At 44.3% G+C, this 20,801-nt stretch overlaps 3 protein-coding genes across 4 annotated transcripts in view; 1 reads left to right on the forward strand and 2 right to left on the reverse strand.

Moving 5' to 3' along the window:
* Positions 1–805: 805 nt before the first annotated feature.
* LOC137892852 (uncharacterized) lies at positions 806–4,816 on the reverse strand. Its single transcript, XM_068738243.1, has 6 exons — positions 4,310–4,816; positions 3,962–4,147; positions 3,724–3,845; positions 3,481–3,646; positions 3,236–3,351; positions 806–3,157 (listed from the first exon to the last, which is right to left on the reverse strand). Exons 1-6 carry the CDS (start codon positions 4,584–4,586, stop codon positions 1,136–1,138), a joined length of 2,889 nt encoding a protein of 962 aa, XP_068594344.1. The 5' UTR covers positions 4,587–4,816; the 3' UTR covers positions 806–1,135.
* A 914-nt stretch (positions 4,817–5,730) lies between these two features.
* On the reverse strand, positions 5,731–10,467 carry LOC137865947 (profilin-2-like). 2 transcript variants are annotated; one of them, XR_011102087.1, is made up of 4 exons: positions 10,159–10,467; positions 8,820–9,012; positions 7,678–7,896; positions 5,731–7,574 (listed from the first exon to the last, which is right to left on the reverse strand). XR_011102087.1 is itself a non-coding variant. In XM_068701548.1 (3 exons), the coding sequence occupies exons 1-3, from the start codon at positions 10,285–10,287 to the stop codon at positions 7,799–7,801; spliced, it is 420 nt and encodes a 139-aa protein (XP_068557649.1). In that variant the 5' UTR covers positions 10,288–10,467; the 3' UTR covers positions 5,731–7,798. The 2 variants fall into 2 exon arrangements, 1 of the variants encoding a protein (XP_068557649.1); XM_068701548.1 differs by having other exon boundaries at positions 5,731–7,896.
* Positions 10,468–14,306: 3,839 nt separating this feature from the next.
* LOC137865988 (TSC22 domain family protein 2-like) overlaps positions 14,307–20,801 on the forward strand; it is a 12,349-nt gene continuing 5,854 nt past the window's right edge. Inside the window, exon 1 of the mRNA XM_068701600.1 lies at positions 14,307–16,799. Coding sequence (XP_068557701.1) covers positions 14,986–16,799 — 1,814 coding nt within the window. The 5' untranslated portion in view covers positions 14,307–14,985. The remainder of the gene's footprint in view (positions 16,800–20,801) is intronic.

Consider the following 20,801-nt stretch of genomic DNA (forward strand, 5'->3'; position numbering starts at 1 on the left):
ACCAAGGCCTTTTACAGGTTGGATGAGTACTTTACACAGAACATTACACACTGGTACCAAAATGCTTTTAAAATCAGTCATGCCACATGTTTAGGGCGATTGTAAAACAAAATACGTTTTGCCAGTTGTGGTGACGTGTGCCAATGGGATTCCTGTGAACCCATTGACTTCTCCACAAACACAGCTTCCTTTTATAAAAAGGAAATTAAATAAATGTTACTCAATTTTGTCCCATTCAGCAGTCTAAAAAATAAATGTTTAGATTATTTAACACCCAAAGGGTCTGGCAGTTTTGAGTGTCAGTTCACATATGTTGCATGAATTTAACATTTAAACACTATACTCACTCAATGCAAATTAAAGTTTTGTAATGATATTTTTAGATTCAAATTAGTCAGGCAATATTTTACCAAACCAAGTGTATGAATAGAAGCTTAACTTAGAAGATATACATCTCTTGAGGAACAAGCGCCAAAGGATTTTAGAGTACTTACTAAGGACACTGTTGATGAATGGGGAAAATTCTAGTCAGTGTATTTGCATGAATGGGTCAATGTTCAGGAAGTAGCAGTTCATGGCAAGCCAAAATAAGCAAGAAATATTGGTTCAACAAGGGCAATGCACCTTTTGAGTATAAATCAAAAGTAGATGCCAACAAGTACCAAAGGTAGGTGTTCAACTTTTGACAAACGAGAGAAAAAAAAAAGAAAAAAAAAAAAAAGAAAATTGTCCTCAACTCCACTCTTACCAAAACACAACCCTTAGACAAAACTGACAAACAAAAAAGTATAATAAAACACTTGCGTAATTGTTTCAACCATTTATTCACTTTCAAGATGACACATTTCTGCTTCCCAGTTCCACTTGCTCACTGAAAGGGTTGATTCAGTCCTGCAAGAGACATTGGTCCCAGACACTTGCTTAAGATGTTTTTTAACATAGCATTAGCTTGGTGGTCAGCTGCACAGTCCTTTCGTTGAAATGCATTTCCTGGAACATGAAATAGATTCCTTTGGTTGAAATTAGAGGCGTCATGGGCCTCCAGGAATCTTTGAATGATGCAAGGAATTAAGGGCCCTGGGGCAAAGGCCCGAAATGAGTCATGAAAGAGATAACCAATGATTAACCTAATATATCACCAGGCCTTGGGAATTTGGGTTGTTGGGGTTTTTCCCTGTAGGGTCTTAAAACGTTGAGGTTCATGACCATGTTGCCTTGCAAGATTTCGAGCAAATAAGTTTGCATCATGAACCAGTTCACTGAAAGACAGCGGTGAGTCATTGTAACCGTTTGGCTCCCTACCTGGTGGGCCATGCTGTAGCAGTACATAACTCTTTGGTTCAGAATAGGAGCGCACAGTCGGTCTATGATTGGTGGATTTCTTTGAGCCACTCAATAACAGCTGTAGTTGAGACACGTTTGGGGCCGTCGGCTTGTCATAAGTTTGTGCTTGAGCATCTTGAAGCATTTGCTTATGTCCTATATGCTGCTGTTGATATTGGGCAAAGTAAGACCCAGATGGATTATTCATGTCCCAACCCAATAGTTGGACATTTTGCTGCTTTGGGGGCTGGACATTATAAGACTCATATTTCAGCACTGGATTTTCTGGTTTACTACCTGGAGCCTGTGGTTTAAAGGGCACATTGTAGGAAGCTGGCAATAGGATTTGTGGTACATTCTGCAGCTCATTTTGTTGTAGATATGGCCAATTCGGAGGTAGATAATATGGAACCTCATAAGGGTAATTTGGCTTTTCAGGATTTGTAGGCTTGCTAGGATTATCTGGTAGTAGAGCAAGGTTGCCATCTGGTGGCGAAAGATGTGGCCTCTTTTCATTTCCAGATTGAAGGGACGGAGATGAATTTAATGTAGAGGTGGAAGTTTGAGGTGGAAGCGTGGAAGCTTGCGTTGTCATTGCTTCAGTTTGCTTTTGAGGTAGAGGAGCAGAACCCAAGCTATTGCCAAACCCAGAATATGCACCCGAAGGGAGGTATGGTGGTCCTGGATAGAGTGAGGGTGCATCTTGACTGCCAAGTCCAAATGGAATAATTTGATGGAAATGGTGATGAAATGCAATTTGTGGACAGCAATTACCAAATCCAGATGGGCAAAACTGAGGGCAGTTAACAGGTGGAGGGTTTTGTGAGACTACGCCGCCAGGCTTTGGTAAAGAGTTGAAAGGGATGGGGTTGAAGGGCTGCTGGACTTGGTCCAGAATGGCTTCAGGCTGTGGATGCTTTGGAGCAGCAGTTGGGTTTTCAGGCTTTGGCAGAGGGTAGAAGGGATGCTGGACTTGGCCCTGAGGGGCTTCAGGCTGTGGATGCTTTGGAGCAGCAGTTGGGTTTTCAGGCTTTGGTAGAGGGTAGAAGGGGTAGAACGGGTAGAAGAGGTGCTGGACTTGGCCCTTAGGGGCTTCAGGCTGTGGAGGCCTTGGAGCAGCAGTTGGGTTTTCAGGCTTTGGCAGAGGGTAGAAGGGGTGCTGGACTTGGCCCTTAGGGGCTTCAGGCTGTGGAGGCGTTGGAGCAGCAGTTGGGTTTTCAGGCTTTGGCAGAGGGTAGAAGGGGTAGAAGGGGTAGAAGGGGTAGAAGGGGTGCTGGACTTGGCCCTTAGGGGCTTCAGGCTGTGGAGGCCTTGGCGCAGCAGTTGGGTTTCCAGGCTTTGGTAGAGGGTAGAAGGGCTGCTGGACTTCACCCTGAGGGGCTTCAGGCTGTGGAGGCATTGGAGCAGCTGTTGTGTTTTCAGGCTTTGGCAGAGGGTGGAAGGGGTCGAAGGGGTAGAAGGGATGCTGGACTTGGCCCTGAGGGGCTTCAGGCTGTGGAGGACTTGGAGCAGCAGTTGGGTTTTCAGGCTTTGGCAGAGGGTAGAAGGGGTAGAAGGGGTAGAAGGGATGCTGGACTTGGCCCCGAGGGGCTTCAGGCTGTGGAGGCCTTGGCACAGCAGTTGGGTTTTCAGGCTTTGGCAGTGGGTAGAAGGGATGCCGGGCTGGGCCCATAGGGTCTTCAGGCTGCAGTGACTCTTGGTTCATTGGAGCAAGTGTGGTAGGTGACAAAGTATCATGTGTGGGCCTTGTGCGTTCAGTTTGAGCCGGTGACAGTGATGGACAAGACACTTTTGTTCCTCCTCCTCCAGCCAATTCAAGGGTGTACATTCCATCCTGGAACACAAAAAGGTAAATAGTTTATACTAAAACATTATGGGGAATTTTAGCATCAAAAGAAAATTTGTACCATACCTTTTTCTCCAGGCATGGTGCATAGTGAACAGAGATGACCACACCCTCGGGATGTTCAACTACACTGAACCCACATCTGGATGAAGCCTTCATCAGTGGCTCCCAGTTACCAATCACTGTGAAATAATACATTACAGACAAATAAGCTTCCCAAAAAAGGTAAACCGACTTCTGGTCACAGGGCAGAAATTTCTTTAAATTATCTTAAAACAAAATTCAGGAAAAAAAAAAAGGCATACACTTACAATTTACGTTAATTTTATCAACGGATACAGTCCATCCCGTTTTCACAACCATGCCTTGAGCATGGCAGGTGACCATCGGAGGGTTAGGTGAAGATGGCCTCATCAAAGGGCATGACATCTTCACTGGTAACCCCAACCAACGCAATGGAAGAACGTAGCAATCCTCCTAAAAATCCAGAAAACAAGATGCTCCAAGTGTACATGGTTCAAATGTGCAGTACTCTTAGAATAAAAGTAGCCCACCTCAAGAGCAACAAAGCAACCATCATAAGGTGCAACCAAGACCAAATCTCTCGGCTTAGATCCGATTGTGTAACCACAGCTTGGTGGCAACTTGGACAGCGGCAGAGGAGATAGGTTACTTCCTGAGAAACAGATTTTTTTTTAGTACATGAAACAGCTCTGTAAATACTTACAAGTATTGTGTACAGTATAAATGATCGAGCTGTAGAAGTATTACCCTACAATAGACTAAACTTACCCCTGTCCACAAAGAACAGAGATCCAGGGGTAGAATCAGCATCGACTCGAAGCTTCATGGAGTCTCCCGTACATTCAACCTTTGGATCCATTTCAAGGAGATGATCTACTGCTGCACTCTCTGGCTTTGAATTTGGCCTTGAAAAGCCATCTCCCCTTCCTTTAAGTTGCCTGGGCTCACCCCAACCTATTGAGAATAGGGCTTTGTTTAAGCTCAAAGAGGCAACACAGACTCAACAACAAGTCAAAACAGGAGTAGAATACATGCACAGAACTTGTGTTAAAAACCATGTTAAACCTCATGATTAACTTCTGTAGGGATTGTAATAAGAATTTCACCATTACATACCCATGTCCTCTTGATAATCTGTATCAACATCCAGGAAGTCCTCTGTGGCCTTGGTTCCTCTCAGTTTATCACCTTGCAGAGAATGTTGCCCTATTAACAGTCTTCCATGGCGCACATCAATTCCTTTAGATTGACTTTTGTGAAGTGTTGAGTTTCCTCTTAATTTATCCAATGCCTTAAGGTTTGAAAGTCGAGCACAATGGCAAAACGAACTGGCACCAAATAAAAGTGTTAAACATAGTAAAATCTCACTGCCTCTGCTCTCCCTATGCGCCATTGGGACAAACAAAAAGCACTGCACATGGGCAGATTACCTCAGCTGCTTGCCTCAAATAATGAACTCTCCACTACTCAGGAAGCATTAGAGCCTGAGCACTCAAGGTCTGGTCCTGATTACAACTAATCTAACAGCTGACCACAGCAGGTGTTGCCAATCAAACAAGTAAGGTTGGGGCGTACGTTTGTGGCCCTGAACGTTCCTTTGGAAGTGGAAGACTACAAATTGTAAAAAAAAAAAAATGTAGAAGTCATGTAGAAGACAACATTTGTCTTTGTCATGACAAAGACAAACATTTAATTGTTCTTCATTTTATTGTTCTCCAGGGTTATTTGGCAGTCGTACCAAATAAGGCTTAATTATATTTCTTTTAAGGACTTTAGTCATATTTGAATCTGCTTAAGCCTATATCTGTTTCGCTTTCCCTGAGCCTGTAGAGTTTTTCACTAACAACAGAGAAATGTCCTCAAAAATAATAAAGCATATAGGCGCTTACAAAGTCAGGGTGTCTATGGCTGTCTTTTTCAGGCCACTGTTGGGTCAGTTGTCAAACTCATGCTGTGCAGCTAAACAGCGTTCAGAGCTACACAACTTTATTTTAAATTCTAGTGCGCATCTCAAGTTTCCAAGGACACGAAATGTGAGTTTGACTTTGGGGAAAATGCATCTAAAATGATGCACATGGGTTTTACGGGGTTACATTGAGAACAAAGGGTATATTAATGAATGCCAATGGTTTATTTCTTTAGTCATATCAACATGTCATCTTTCATTTGGTCTGATGGAGAAGTTATGGCTCTAAATGTTATTAGTCAGTAAAATGTTTGTTTCTCCTCATTCATTCTGAATCTAAGAGTTACAGACTACTTTCACCTCTATAAACAAACAGTGCTGTTCACAACTAATTGAAATATCTGACACTTGAGAAGGAAGAGACCCTTCAAAGTAATTTACCTGCAATCAATGACAGCCTTTTCCCCCCCGAGCTTTCCAAAAGTGGTATGCATTGTTGCTAATGTAGTGAACCATTAATACAATAAGTTAGGACTTAATACCTGAATTAAAATAGACTTTAAATCCCTTGAAACAGTTAACATACAGGTTTATACTCACACGGTAACAGACAGGACATATTGGCTTTAACTCTGGTTGGAATAACTTTTATTTGATCCGTCTGTAAACAAGATGTATCATCAATTCATGGCATTTGAAATAGATTTTGTGGCAGAAGGAGTTTCCAACTAAAAAAAAACAAAAGACAAAATATTGCAAACTTTTTTTTCCTTTTTCTGTTGTTTAATTCTGTACATATTCCACAAAGTCTGGAGATTACTGATGCCAAAATATCCCGTAGGAAAGTGCCATTAAAAGTTACTTCTTGCTGGGACAGCAGTTTAAAAATCCAACTCGTAGTAGCAACAGATCAGATCATTTTTTATGGCACAGAATACACAGTTATTCTCAGAAAAATTTCACAAGACAACTTACAAATGTTCTTATTCCAACCAACACCATTTTCAATATGTTTAGTGTACACAGCATCATTTTTTAATCTTTTAAATATACTTCTAAGTACCGTACTATGACAATTTGTGAATACACCTTTGATGACTAAAGCACAAGGCAAAAAATTCCAAAGTGTTGGAGCCCAACAGCCTCGGTTTACAGTCAAAATGCATTCACACTGTAGTCAAATGACATTGCCGTTTCATTGGTTAATGGACACAAAGTTAGCAACAAGTCAATTAGTGATGACGGGTTTAAGTAGTGTTGAAGTCTAAGGAAGCAGTTAAATGTTTTACAGTCATTTGAAGTTGTCTTAATGATTTACAGTCAACAGGTAATGCCAACAATCATCCATCAGAATAAGCTGAAGTCATTCCGATAATCCTTTTATACTGACAATTGGTCCAAAGGGGAGGGGAGGGGAGGGGAGGGGAGGACAGGTGTGTAGTGATTTACAGGAAAATTTACAAATAGCAGAAGCTGACTGACGAATGAGCGAGCTGTCCCATAGGTGGAATGTCCACTGAGACTCCAGGACGTGGCGAAGCATCATGACAATATCTTGAGACCTCAGCAATGCTGACCTTTGCACTACACTCAAAACAACAGCCCAACACCACATCATTAACTTGTAAGACCACATTCAGGTACAATAGCGAAAGCATGTGATGGAGGGTAAAAGACATTGTGCTTGAGGGTGGCCAGCTGGTGCGCACACACACACACACACACACACACACACACACACATATACAGGACTCTGTCAGAGGAAATTGTCATGTGTTTAATAGAGGCCCGAAGACTTGAAGATGGAGGCAGAAGAGAAGATGGTTTTGGCTGGAATATTATGCAGGGATAGAGAGGGGGGAGGGATCTGTTTGCTAAGAGGGTATGCATGCAACTTTTAAATTCCCACATGCTGATGAAAATAAAATAAAAATAAATAAAAAGACACTGGCATCTTTTAGTAATGCTCAAAAAGCAAAACTTTGCAAAACTATCACCACTATTACATGTGTACTTCCCTTTGGAATATCAGCCAGTTGCTAAATGAAAGTTCTACAAAGTGAGTTCAAAATGTATTTTACACTTTTGCAATCATTTTTTTTTTGCACACTTTTGGTTAATAAACATTTCAATGAACATGCCATTAATGCAGCGCCATAAACATGAGAAGTACAATGTTTAAAGTGGGGAAGCTTAGTAAAAAAAAAAAAAAAAAAAAGAGTGTGGAAGGAGTTAAGCAAACAAAAAGGCTGTATACAAAAGTAGACTGGGAGGGGGAAGTAACATTGGATGCCATCTTATCCTGGAAGTAGTGCCAACACAATGCGGTGGGTGGGGGTGAGCTGCTAAGTTGATGGATGGGTGGAGAGGTTGCTTAATATCCAGACCTCCTCGGGTAGTCAGCCATTGTATGTGCTTTGTTGTTAAGATTTCCACCATGGACCGCTCTCCTTTCCCCCATGACTAAAACCAATACTGGAGCACACAAGGAAAAAAAAAAAAAAGAAAAAAAGAGAAATGAACAACTTCTCCCCCCTACAGGACGGAAGGGGAAACAAAAGGTGACACAGTATCTTACCACTCTTCATTGCTATTAAAAGTTTCCAAGACATTTGACTGCTTGTAGGAGAAATCTTAACAGCAATATTTCTTTTCTCTTCTTTTTGTCTCTCAATTTCATCTACGTGAGTTTGAAAACATTAAAACCCTGATTCCCTCAAGTATTTTGCCATCGAGAAAGCCTTCTTATTCAATCCGCCTCCATGGACCCCTTCTTTGCCCATTACAAGAACCAAAACTGAAAGAGAAGAGATAGAAAAAAAAAAGGCACAGTTAAGGGAAGCAAAAAAAAATTTTAAATAAAAAAAAAAAAAAAAGGTAAGAAAGGGCATTCCAAGTATCATTAAATGTGTTTGTCACCATACAGGTTGTCTTTGCTACCAATAACAGGGCAATAGGTGATTTCACTAGCAGGTAAATTTACCAATTGATCCCGTGTATTGTGTGTACATCTCAGACTGCCAAATGGTGAGAATTCAGTGTCCATAAATTGATGGAGTCCAGACTTACTAGGAACTATCACAGGTTGGGGCAGGCGGGTCAAAAAGTGATAAAAAAAGCAGCATTTTCAAGCAAGTTAATAAGTTACAAAAACATTGCGTGTAATAGTCCACCTTCTTATCCTCTGTGTGTGTGTGTGTGTGTGTGTGTGTGTGTGTGTGTGTGTGTGTGTCTCAGACCGTAGTCCTGAATATTGTGCTACTATAATGCATAATGTTGGCAGTACAGCATTGGTTTGGGGGGAGATATGTGAAAAGTTTCCAACCACAGATGGTCGCACACATGTGTTTGTGATAGATATGAAAATCACATCTGTAGGGATAATTTAGTCAATATAATGTTAATCATAAATAGCGACGAATGTCATCAAATTTTACCAACACTGTTGCATGATTTTTCTGATCAACTGTAGGAAAAAACAACTCATATTCAATTCTCATATTTCAGAAGTTGGGAGACGCAAATGTTTGGCCAGGAGAATAAATGATCTTATGTTGTAAATCTAATAAAACTCACCTTTGATTGTGAGACTGCACACATAACTCGTACAGCTCTCACACCCCTGTTATGCTGATACAACACACAGCATCTTAACTCGTGAAGACACCGCTTTATGACTATGATGAGGTTAACCGTTTTGAAACTACACTTTTTTTTTACCTTTTCCAGCTCTTCCCACAGAGACATTGTATGTAGGTTCTCCTCCATGGCTCTTTGTCCTGATGTCCATTGTCCAATCCCCGTCATCAAGGAGGCTGTCTCTGAGGACTGAACACTTCTTTGAGCCCAGAGTGAGACCGCTGGTGTAAAAGCTCTCCCTGTCCTTCCCGATAAGGATATCTATTTCTTGAGACTGGGGGGGGGATAAAACCACAGGATTGGCACAATGTCACATTCAGATCCTCAGACAGATTCAACATGCTTCCTGTTACATAATTCCTGTGAATATAAAAGAAACAATATTAATAAAGTACATAAATAAATGTGTGTCCACTAGAAAGACACACGTCTTGTAAGATGTAAGAAGAGATTAGTCAATCAACAAGCCACAATTTTGATTAATCAAGCAACAATTGTAAACATTTGGTGGATTCCAGCTTCTTAAATGTTAGGATGTGCTGCTTCTGTTGGTCATATACAGATTAGTTAGATACAGACCGAGTAAACAATCAAACAAGTCAATTAAATAGCCACTATTTTCTATGGAACGAGGGATAAATGGAGACAATCTGCAGAGTAATCGAGTAAACCTGCTATCCTGGCACCAGATCTAGGTAGAAAACCCAAGCGTGCCACCAGCATGAAACTAAGAGATAAACACAACGTGAAAACCGACACGATCTGACCACCTCCCATCCCTGCAGTGAGGAGCGGAAGTTAAGTGACGTCTGATGCATGATGGTCCAGCTCTCATGCCATCCCTCTCAATGAATAATACAAAACAGAAGAAAAAAAAAAAAACATTGGAAATTTCCATCAAAAACAGATGTAGGTTAGATTACTCGCGTTAATAATTAGAGAGCCTTATTGTCGGCGGACCAATCGTCCGCCAGAGGTAACCACAGGTAGCCGGTAGAGCAGCGGCTTAACGTGAGCTAATCACACAAAGCATGCCCGCTTTTAAGTCAGACACCGTCTCCTCGCTGGCTTTAACATCACCGTTAGGAATAACACGACAGTCGTCTTGACATTTTATTACGTGCCTTTTAACGGCAACGATTTGTTTCAGGGGTGCTCAAGTACGCGCTCGTCTTATCTGACCAACACGAGGTCTAAATCCCGCAACGTTTCCTTGGAGGAGGAAACAACCGGGACAGGCCACCGATAGACTAGCTAGCACCGAGCTAGCACGGTGCCGTTAGCTCATTTAGACCCTGCGAGATAACGGTTTTAACGCGGTTCAGTGTGGCGAGCGCCTGCGTGGGTTTGATGCATAAACAACACCGTCAAACGAAAACCACACGTCCGCTCTCTCTCAACCCTAATTCGGACCTCTTACCGTGATATTGTTGAATGTACCACCGGCATGTGCTGCCCAAACATATTTGGCGTCCGTATATCCAACAATGGCGCTATCCTGACAGCTGCCATCGGCCATCAGGTTCTCCACGTAGCTTTGCCAAGACATATTCAAGAAATTGATGCTATAAAAAAAAAATCCCTAAAAAGCTTCGGACGTATGGTCGCCGAACAGGACACACCGAAATCGGAAGAAGACCTACAGACGAATTTAGAGTCTGCAATCTAAACCCGCACTTCGACGTTGACCAACGCCAAGGCTAGGGCAGCAAAGAAAGCCAGGGTAGTGATGCAGCGGCTGGGTGTAGTCCGTCTCAGATCACTCCGCACAATGAGATCCCCGGCGCTTTAATGGCAGCAGGCGGCGGAATAAAGAGGGACTTATCAGCTCAGCCAAGAGTCAACTGTCTGAGGGAATGCCGGGGTACACACGGAGGCAGATGAGAATTTACTGATTGAATCGTTTAGTCAACCACTCTTTCATTCATTGAAGGCGTCTCCATGTTGTGAAGGAACAATGACAAAGACAGACTGTCACGTCAGACACGTTTGTGTAGCTAAGGATAGCAGTTACCGTCTGTGCGCATGGACACAACATGCTCTGATCTGTTTGCATGATGGCTTCCAAAATGTTCTTCTCACTTTAATAATATAGCCTAACGTCACTGCCTAAAATACATTTGTTTTAAGTGGTGAGAGCCTGGTTGGAAGTTCCTCACTGATGGCTACTAACAAGCCCCATATTCCTGCTAAATCTGAGTTATTCATATGTTATCCTGGAGACCAGCTACACAACATTAACATTAACATACAGAACTTTTCCCAATAGTATCAGAATCGCTTACAAACTGAAGTCTGCTACAGTAACTCAGTTCTGTTTTAGGTCTAATTGACCCAAACATTCATCAGTATGTAGCAGAACATGTGGATTACAAACATAATAGATTTGGTCATGCATCGCCGTATAACATATAAAGAAAATTATCTTATTTGGTGTATTAACAATGTGTTATGCTCATTTATGCCTAAACACCTTCATCAAATGTGCAATCACTGTTTGTGGCAAAGGGTTACCGCTTAAAACTATTTAGATAGATGGGTTTTAATAAAGGTCAGAAGAAAACAAACAGCAACTTAGCTTAGTTGGACCCCCAAGGGCGAACCATTAAGAAACACAAATCAATAAAAACCAAACACCGGGGTTAAATAAAGTAAAAGTGCTATTCTATATTCAAATTCATCGTGTGCTGCAGTGGAGTGTTGGATACGTTTAGTGTCCTGCTCACAAACAATCTGTCAGCCCATTCTTTACCTTGACAACACCAGGGATCAAACCAGGCTCCTCGGTCACTTTTTAAATCCAGAGTGACGTTACCACGGCCACAGGCAAGACTGAAAACATTATTTTTGGAAGAGCTGATGCCTCAACATGGCTGAGAAGGAGTCACTCTACCTTGTATGTGATGATTTGCTTCCCACGTCAAAACAAAGTTTAAATTGATTTGAACCAATACTATTTATTTGTGTGAAATGGCTCAACAATACCAGAAGCAGCGTTATCAGCCAGCTTTATGATATAAGTAGGGCAAGTAAGTATATGTTAAAAGAATCAAATTGAGAGACAAATAATCCCTTAATGAACAGATTAAGGAACTGATTCTTGAGGAAAAAATTATTTTAATATGTGGTACATTGTTTAAACAAGGGTGTAAAACCTGCAATTTCAATAAAAACTCAACGCAAATAACTGCGTTATGAACATGTAATGTATATGACTCAAAGTAAAATATTCAAAAGCAGCCTAACATGTGGTTAAATTATATGACGGGTTGCATTCATGTGCAAAATGAATGGTGTTATTTCTAATAAGCATACAGTATGGTACTTTTTGATCATGCCGTTGGGTCAATAATTCACTTCTATTTTTAGAGAGCAATGATCATCAACAACAGACTGGTGCACTGTTTGAATTTGCATTTGCTGTTATTATGCAGGCAAATACCTATCGGCATAACACATTAAGCATTAAGGGATATAAGCCATCTTACATGGGGGAGAGTTCAAGGTTCATTGAAGATAACCAAAAAAAAAAAAAAGGCAAAAGAAACATGTCACTCTTCCAAAGAGAAACATTCTCTTCTTGGCCACCAGAGGCAGTGTTCTCTATGGTTTGCTTACTCGTGACTGGCAGAGCTGAGAAGCATGTCTTAACTGGTAACCTTTGAGGACTTTTAGAAATTCTGAAACTCTCCTCGGTGATTGATTTGAGCAGCATTTTAAATTGTATGCAAATCTACTCACACGCTTCCTCAAGTCTGTCACACCGTAGCCCCAAGTATTTATTCACGTGTATTTCTGTTGACCTTGTTAGCTGAAAAGCCCCGTTCACTTCTTCACCTCACCAAATGCTGCAGATGCAGTGCAGCGCTCTGACTGAGTCATGCATGATGCATTACTATTCCTTCAACCCCAGCTTGGTTATTCAACCTCGAGTCAATTCCTGCAGAACACACTGCTTTAAAAAAATGTTGTTCTTGATTTTTTTTTAAAGATTACAAAGTAATGTGGTGATCACAGGAGGTACTGCATGCTCATTATGCCGTCTGTTATAGTGTAAATATAAATGCAACGGTGCTATTTGAATTAATTTAGAAAAGAGGTTAGCTGTGTTAAGGTCATGTGAATGCCATATTATGAATAATAGCTTTGTATCAACAAATTTAATCTATAAAAAACAGAGAACTTTAAACATTTGTAATATTTGTGGGATCATTTCCAGGACTATAAAAGTGCACACAAGGAATTTCTAATAAAGCACCCTCACAAAACAAGAACAATAGGATCATGTGATCTCTTTTTATACTGTACAACCTCTACATGCAACGCTACTGTAGGAGAATTCTGATAATATCAGCTGGCATGTACTGCAGCAAATACAAATACCTAGAGAGAGAGAGAGAGAGAGGGAGAGAGAGAGAGAGAGAGAGAGAGAGAGAGAGAGAGAGAGAGAGAGAGAGGGAGGGAGAGAGAGATAAAGAGAGAGAGCGAGAGAGCAAAAGGGAGAGAGAGAGAGAGAGAGCGGGAGGGAGAGAAAGAGAGAGACAGAGAGAGAGAGACAGAGAGAGAGAGAGACAGAGAGAGAGGGAGAGAAAAGGAGAGAGAGAGAGAGAGAGAGAGAGAGAAGAGAGAGAGAGAGACAGAGAGAGAGGGAGAGAAAAGGAGAGAGGGAGAGAAAGTTGATGCATTCAAGTGCATTCCAATAAAGTCTGTCATTTATTCTTCAAAGGAATAACTTAGTAAAAGATTGGTCAGAAAAACAAAATATTCGCCAAATGAAACAATATGCTGTACAGTAGTATTCTGATCTCTGCTGTGTTTTAGAATCAAAGCAACAAGGACAAAGTAGCTACAGCTCAGTGTCGTGTCACTGATGTTTGTAAAAACGTGCACGACAACTCAAAGTCAAACGAGAGAACATTCTTCATGACATCAATTCTTCAAACAGGATGAGCATACTTGATAATGATAAACTCCATGACTATTTCAATCACTCGTTGCCATGACTATTATCTGGCTGTGCTATTTAATTAAGAAGTTGTTCTCAAATATAATCAGTCAAGGACAAAACGAACAGACTTGATAAAGGCTTTAAGAGGAGTTCTGCTATGTAATCTGATTTTATAGGGAGAAACGGAGATGCAAGAGTGAGATTACAGTGAGACAATGCCTGTAACAATTCCCCAGAACCCAAGGTGACGTCTTAAATTTGCTATTTATTTTTTTGGTATTTTATTGGCAATAAAATATAACTGAGAAAAGCGGTAAAAAATAATTACAATAGAGTAGCTGGAACCAGAGAATATAAGGCATTTTGCTTTTTAAAGAAATGATAGTCAATTATCATAATTGCTCAATGAACTGCCAATGTGGCACCTGCTATCAGAAAATGTTCACTCTCCCAATTGAATTCACGATTAACCTGCGCGCTCATTGCAGGCATCCGTTTTTTCCGACGGTGCCTTGAACGCAGCATGAGGGGGAATTCTCAATCGGCTCGTACGTTAACATCCTTGCGCACACTAACTACCCACCATGCAGCGCGGCTGCATACAACATAGCCATCTTGTCAAGAGTGACTGAGAGAGGGAGGCAACTGTGGGCGCTGTTTAGATTCTCATTTGTTTTAAAAGCTGGAATTTAAGAGCGTTTTCCTCTCTCGATCGACCGTTCGCTTCAAAGTAAGTGTCGCCACCGAATGACTTTAAGCCGGTGAGGTGAGTGGATATAAAAAGGACTCCTCTCGGGAAGATGTCTCACATACTTGTTCCGACGTAGGGGGAGTGTGCAGCAGCCAGTTGGCTTCACTCGCTAGCTAGCTCAGAGAGTGGAGGGCTGCGGGCCCTCCTTCAGCCTAAAGTAGGTCCTGCAGCTGGGCAACACACTGCGACAACGGCCGTTTGACAACCGCACTACCCGGGACATCCGTAGGCCGATCTGGGACCGACAGAACGCTCTGGATCTATCGCTCTACAGGCGGCTGGTATCGGTGTCTAAAGCCGCATTGCTGGGCAGGACGACACGACGTGTTGCGTTGCGTTATGGGCTCATGAAACGCAACAGGAGACCGAGAGAGGAAGAGGGATGGCGTAGATTCATATTGATTACACTTATCGTTCGCCAGGCTGAGTAAAATAGACGCAGGTTTGCTGTTTAATATGATCTAAGCCCATAGAAGCGGCATCCGGCTCTTCCCTTTCTGACGGAGGATAAACATAGCCATACTGGACTTGGAAATCAGGCTGTCAATATGTCGAAAATGCCGGCCAAGAAGAAGAGCTGTTTTCAGATCACAAGTGTGACTCAGGCCCAGGTGGCGGCAATCGGTGCCGCCGACGACACGGAGAGTCTGGAGGACCCGGACGAGTCCCGGGCTGAAGACGTGTCGTCAGAGATCTACGACATGTCGCGGGCCGAGTACGAGCCCGCGTGTGGCAGAAGTTCGTCCGAAGAAGCCCTGAATAATGTCGGGGAGACGGAGGCGATCAGTGTTATAGCGCCATCGCACATACCTCAAGCCGGGCAGTTGCCTGCGCTGTCGGGCAATCTCGCAGGGGAGTTCCGGAAAGTGGGAGTGTCGGGCTCAACTCCAGGTGGGCAGCAGCAGCAGCAGCCGCCGGGGATCGGCGCTCGGCCCGGGGCAATGCAGCAACAGCCTGCTCCAGCAGCCGCTGTGTCGGTAAACGCATCCCAACCTGCAGCTCCGCCCGCCACCTCCGCGGTGAGCTGCACCTCGCGCTTCAGGGTCATTAAACTCGATCACGGTACCGGAGAACCCTTTCGAAGAGGGAGGTGGACTTGTACGGAGTTTTATGAGAAGGACTCCGAGGGCTCTGCTGTGACCAGGACTATAGACGGCATTAGGCACGCCGGTGCGACGACACTGGACCCTGCTGCGGACAGAGACAGTGGGCTCGGGCATACGGGAGGCTCTGTGGTGACACACTCAGGTCAGGGCTTGGGCTCTGTGGCGGATGCTTCTCTCTCTTCACCCCGCATGCATTCGGTGGAGACGCCACCTCAACAGCAGCAGCAGCAGCAGCCACAAATCCACCATCAAAACTATGGTGCCCGGCCACAGGGCGTTAGTGGGTCGGCCACACAGAGTGCTTTCTCCAGCAGCAAGCCGGTGGGAGGTATCCAGCCTCCTGCTCCCCAGAGCGCCTTGCCCGTCGGCCAAAACGGCCTGCCTCAATCGGTTGTCCACATACAGAAGTCCCCCATCATGCCTCCGTCAGCCCAGCCTGTTGCTTACCCTCCGCAGCAGCAGCAGCAACAGCAGCCTCCTATGGGCCACCACCTGACCAGCCAGTCTTCTGGACTGCCACAGAACCACACGGAGTACTATCAGCAGCAGCCCGCTTCCATGCAGCCAGGGCTTTCCACCGGCCAGTCCCTCCCAGTGTCCAGCCTCTCCGCAGGACCACAGCCTGTGGGACAAGGACACCCTCCGCTCTTGCCTCCAGCCTCTGGAGGCTCTTCAGTGCCAAGTCAGGTCGGAGATGTTGCAGGAGCAGGAGGTGGATCTGCACCTGCTGGACAACCGGCTCCAGGCCTCTTGCAGCAGCAGCAGCAGCAGACTGGAGGAATGGGGGCCGTCGGAGGCTCCGTGCTGCTCGGTGGATCCACCATGCAGCAGCAGCAGCAGCAGCAGGCTGCGAGTCAGTACACAACCGCCGGACAGCCTCAGCCCCACGGCCTCCACCCCACATCCTCCGGGGTACAAAACGTGCCTGCCATCGCTGCGAGCTCCGGTGTGCCCACCGCTGTGCCCAGTGCCTCCAGTGCAGCCTTGCCAAATGTGACGACTTCCAGTTTGCCTCCGGGTCAGACGCCCCACAGCAGGACTCTAATGGCTTTGGGGATGCAGGGCCTCCCGGCGACTGGCTTTGGACATGTAGAGGGTGGCGGAGGGAAGTACGAGGGTCTCGTCAACGCACAGTCTCCTTTTGTCTCTGGGAAGGAACCGATGAAGCCCTTCATGCCCGAGAGCCTGCAGCTCGCCACTCCGACTGTCAACAGCCTGTTTGGAATCCACATACCTGTCGACGGGGACGTGGACAGGTAACGGTCTCTCGACCTTAATGTGAAGTGTGTGAAAAGTATCTCCCCCCCCCCCCCCCGTTCCCTGTTGAGCGTCATCACCATGCCTTGTGCCCCGTTATCCGTAATACACACAAGCTGAAGGATCAACATTCAGATACTGTAAGTCTTAACTGGGCCTATTTCAGGGCACTCGTTAAAGCAGGCATGTGTCGTGATCCACAAGCAGGTCGTTTTGTCGTCAACAGGTTCCCCCCCCTTTTTTGTTTCAGAGAGGCGTGGAGGCAGGGGAGTGTGTAGGAAGAGAAAAGTGGCACAGGAAGGAAACTTAATGTTTCTCATTAGGGCCTAAAGACGTAAGTGGAGTGTAGGTGAACATCCATGGCTTGTTAAACGTGCACAAGACTCCTGTAGTGTTGGGATTCGCTGTGAACTCGTGTTTTTATTTGTGGAAGCATTTTTGTTGCAGATTCGATATCTCCAACCTCCTTTTCCTCCCTCTTCAGCTCTCAGCCTCCAGGACGGTGGCCTTGGCTGCAAACAGCCAAGATGCGTCGCTCGGCTGAACACCCAGCAGAGAGAGAGAGAGAGAGTTAGCCGAGCTTCCTGTTAGCCTCAAGCTACTTCTGGCCACTTGCTAATGCTAAACGCAATGAGTCTTTCAGGCAGTTTCTTAGTTTTTTCGAAGCAGAGTTCTGTACATACATATCCTCTGAAAGTGTACGTCACACAGAATATTCATACAAATATCACACACACTTAGGGATAATTAAGTTATGTCAAGATAGTAAGCGGCAAAATATGACTACATTTGTGTACATGTGGCAATCTTATTTATGGGTCTTGCATTTACTTCCTTTCCTTAAGTAATCGCTCTCTCAATTTTTGATTTTTTTTTTTTTTTTTAGTTTCACTTTTAGTCAATGCCACACATGAGCGGAAATGATGCAGCGCCTTAAACCTCTTATCGTTTCCTTTTTACAGTCTTACAGGTGTACCAGAAAACCAGACTAGATATTCAGATTGCAGAACAATTTTTAAAAATGTAAACTTCCCTAAAGTGCATGCAATGCTCAGTCTTTGGACGGTTGTGCCGTTTGAACCCATTATTACGGCTGTTGTGGGGGCCGCCACAGACCACAGTGTGTGTTGTTGGAGTACCTATGTGTTGCTGCTGAGAGGACCCGGCTCCCAGGCTGATAAGAGCCGGGAGCCTCTTACGACAGCCGAGCCCTATCAGACAGTGAGCAGTAGTCTTTCCACTGTGCCCCTATTCCGCAGATAAGAGACGCAGCAGTGGGGTGTGTCAACCAACTGTGCTTGTTGCCTCCTTTTCTTTTGCAATACAATGATGAGCTTTAAAGCACCGTGTGTTCCGTTTGGGGCCTTTTTTTTTCTTCTTTTTTTTTAAACGTAGTTAAATCCACATGCACACACTTCTCACTTCAAGAGCTGTGAAGCGGTCAGTCAGAGTTTTTTTTGTTTTTGCACCACCGGTGCAGCATCAGTGCTTTTGTACCTACAAAGCACCGCCCCAGCCGATTGACTGACGGATGCGGTGCGACAGCTGTTTATCTGCAGATGAAGTGCTGAATGACGTTCATTTGCACCAGCGGCTGTGTTATGTTGGAAGAGGTGGAGGAAGCTGCGCTGTGGACCTTGTTGTGTCTCACTTCACCAGGCATTTGAACTATGCTGGGTACATCCCCACCCCTCCAGCTCTTCTTTTTTTTTTTTTTTTTTATTTAGTCTTTTACTGCCCTACCAACCACACAAACAAAACACTTGTATCTTCTCCTCAAATGGACTACTTCAGTAGCTAATATCTATAATCTGCTCAACACAGAAAGCTATTGTCCCCGCTCTCAGTTTTGACCGCATGTTGTGGACTTTCCACAGCTTTTGCACAACCTGGAAAACCTCTTGGCCATTTGTACGGCGCAAATGATTTGTTCCCATCTTCCTCCACCCTGTAGTTTTTTTTTTTTTTTCTTCTTCTTTTTTTACTGCAAGTAATTAAAGCAAAACAGCGGAGATGTAGACTACAGATTGTTGTTCTCATACTTAGAATATGATTCCCTCATCTTAATGTTTCCCAGATGGCTTCAACGACCGAAAGGACCGTCATAATGTCTTTTATTGCGCTCGCGGACGAGTCGCTTTCATTTCGTGAGGTAACAAAAAAAAAAACAACGCATTTCTTCTGTAGTCTGTGCATTGTTGAACGCATGCTGGGGAGGCTTGGTTTATTGTGCTTGCGTAATGGTAGCTTATGTAAAAATTTGGATTTAGGAGGCAGGAGAGGGGAGGGACGTAGTGGAGCAGTCACTGTGAACATGAATCGAGAGACTGTGTCTGTGTGGGTGGATGAGGGGTGTGTCTGTGGAAGGGGATGGGTTGACTTTGTGCGTGCGTGTGTGTGTGTGTGTGTGCGCACCAGTATCCATGTGGGGGGGGGGCCACTCAAGGAGGAATTGATGCAATACTTTTGAAGAAATTCACCATGGACATTACCAGCGTACTCATTTTTCGTGTGTGTGTGTGTGTGTGTGTGTGTGTGTGTGTGTGTGTGTGTGTGTGTGTGTGTGTGTGTGTGTGTGTGTGTGTGTGTGTGTGTGTGTGTGTGTGTGTGACGCACAGAGACAACATGTGCCACTTGGTCTTTCCCTCCCCTGGGTGACCTCTGGTTTACTGCTGTATCCTGTTTTCAGTCGGAGTCCCTCTCACTGCCCTCCACCTTCTATTCATTTCATATTCCTTAAGCTCGCTCCCCACTTCCCCACTGGGGGCTCTCCGGTCGTATTATGTGACGTTTCGTGGGCACGTTTTTTTTTTTTTTTTTTTAAATCACAGAGGTAGAAGTAAGCACATCTTTGGCCATCACCTCCACCCCAGGTATGGAGGCGCCGCCATTGTTTCTGACGAGCAGAAGAACGTCACAGGCTCAGTCCAAGGTTTCGGCGGCCTGGCTGAGGATGTGCTGTTCTGTGCTGCAGATAAGCTCGGCTGAGAATATGCTCCTTATCTTGTTTTTTTGGAAAGTGGCACTTCAGTAACTTGAGGGATTACAGAGACTCACTTTACAGCTGTTTTCAAAACAGAAAGAATCCTTATTTTCATCATAAATAATTCATTTGTGACTCTGACACTCTTTTATTTTGTAGGAATTAACTGTTTCTGAAGTAACATAGAAGTCAGTACTGAACACTTTGATTGGTGAAATAGGTGGTTTCCTTTAAATACATTGTGGCAATGAAACAATTAGAAATTAAGCTTTAGGTTTCACTTTAGTGCCTCCCACTTCCTGTCCTGCTCACCCAGTTTCTCTCTAGTTTTTTTTTTTTTTTAGTTTTGGGAATTTGGCTGCTTAACTTTTGTTCGATTTTCAGTGAAAACAGAAATCCTGGAATATAAATCCTTCGACGCTGAAACAATGCTTGCTTGTTGCCTGTCTGCCTGCATTCAGCACACAATAAAGCAGCTTACGTTTGTCCAGTTTCCACACTGATAGTTATTGAAAGGGCCGTGGGAGAAGGGACTTTTTTTTTTTTTTTTTTTTTTTTTGCAGCCTAGAATCAAAAAAGTTGAACTAGGTACCTGCGGCCGTCACGGGGGGGGATGCCATTCCTGGGTGTCCTGTCACTAACCTATGCTAGTGGGCTACGTTAGCATCCGCGCTCCCAATATCCTCTGGTGGCCATGCTGTAATCACACAAATGGCTCCCAAGTCCTCCGTGTGCTCCGTCTCCCCATAGGGCAGCTGGAATCTAAATAGTGTTGGCCTACTTTCTCTCTCGGCGGCAGATGGATGGATGGACGGACGGACGGCGCAAGAAAACCCCGAAGCCTCGTGAGAGATTTATCGACACGACGCTCTAACCTCCCTCTTTGCGCGCGCCCCCCCTGACTATCAGTTACTCTAGCTTGTGTGTCTACTGCCGCCACCCCCCCCCCCCCCCCCACTTTGTCAGCCCGCTTTTCTTTTCTTTTTTCCCCTGTGCCCCAAAACTCATTCCGCCACAC

The sequence above is a fragment of the Cebidichthys violaceus genome, unplaced genomic scaffold (assembly GCF_023349555.1).
Source record: "Cebidichthys violaceus isolate CVI_PGR_0920_01 unplaced genomic scaffold, fCebVio1.0.p SCAF_8, whole genome shotgun sequence".
Classification (NCBI taxonomy): domain Eukaryota; kingdom Metazoa; phylum Chordata; class Actinopteri; order Perciformes; family Stichaeidae; genus Cebidichthys; species Cebidichthys violaceus.

Excerpts from the sequence above, each read along its gene's own strand:
- LOC137892852 (XM_068738243.1), bottom strand. The coding sequence starts at position 4,586 with ATGGCGCATAGGGAGAGCAGAGGCAGTGAGATTTTACTATGTTTAACA. Across the intron at positions 3,846-3,961 it reads TCTGTTCTTTGTGGACAGGG|GAAGTAACCTATCTCCTCTG; the intron begins GTAAGTTTAGTC and ends TCTGTTTCTCAG. Across the intron at positions 3,158-3,235 it reads CACCATGCCTGGAGAAAAAG|GATGGAATGTACACCCTTGA; the intron begins GTATGGTACAAA and ends TTTGTGTTCCAG.
- LOC137865947 (XM_068701548.1), bottom strand. The coding sequence starts at position 10,287 with ATGTCTTGGCAAAGCTACGTGGAGAACCTGATGGCCGATGGCAGCTGT. Across the intron at positions 9,013-10,158 it reads GTACATTCAACAATATCACG|TCTCAAGAAATAGATATCCT; the intron begins GTAAGAGGTCCG and ends TCCCCCCCCCAG. Across the intron at positions 7,897-8,819 it reads TGTGGGAAGAGCTGGAAAAG|TTTTGGTTCTTGTAATGGGC; the intron begins GTAAAAAAAAAG and ends CTTCTCTTTCAG.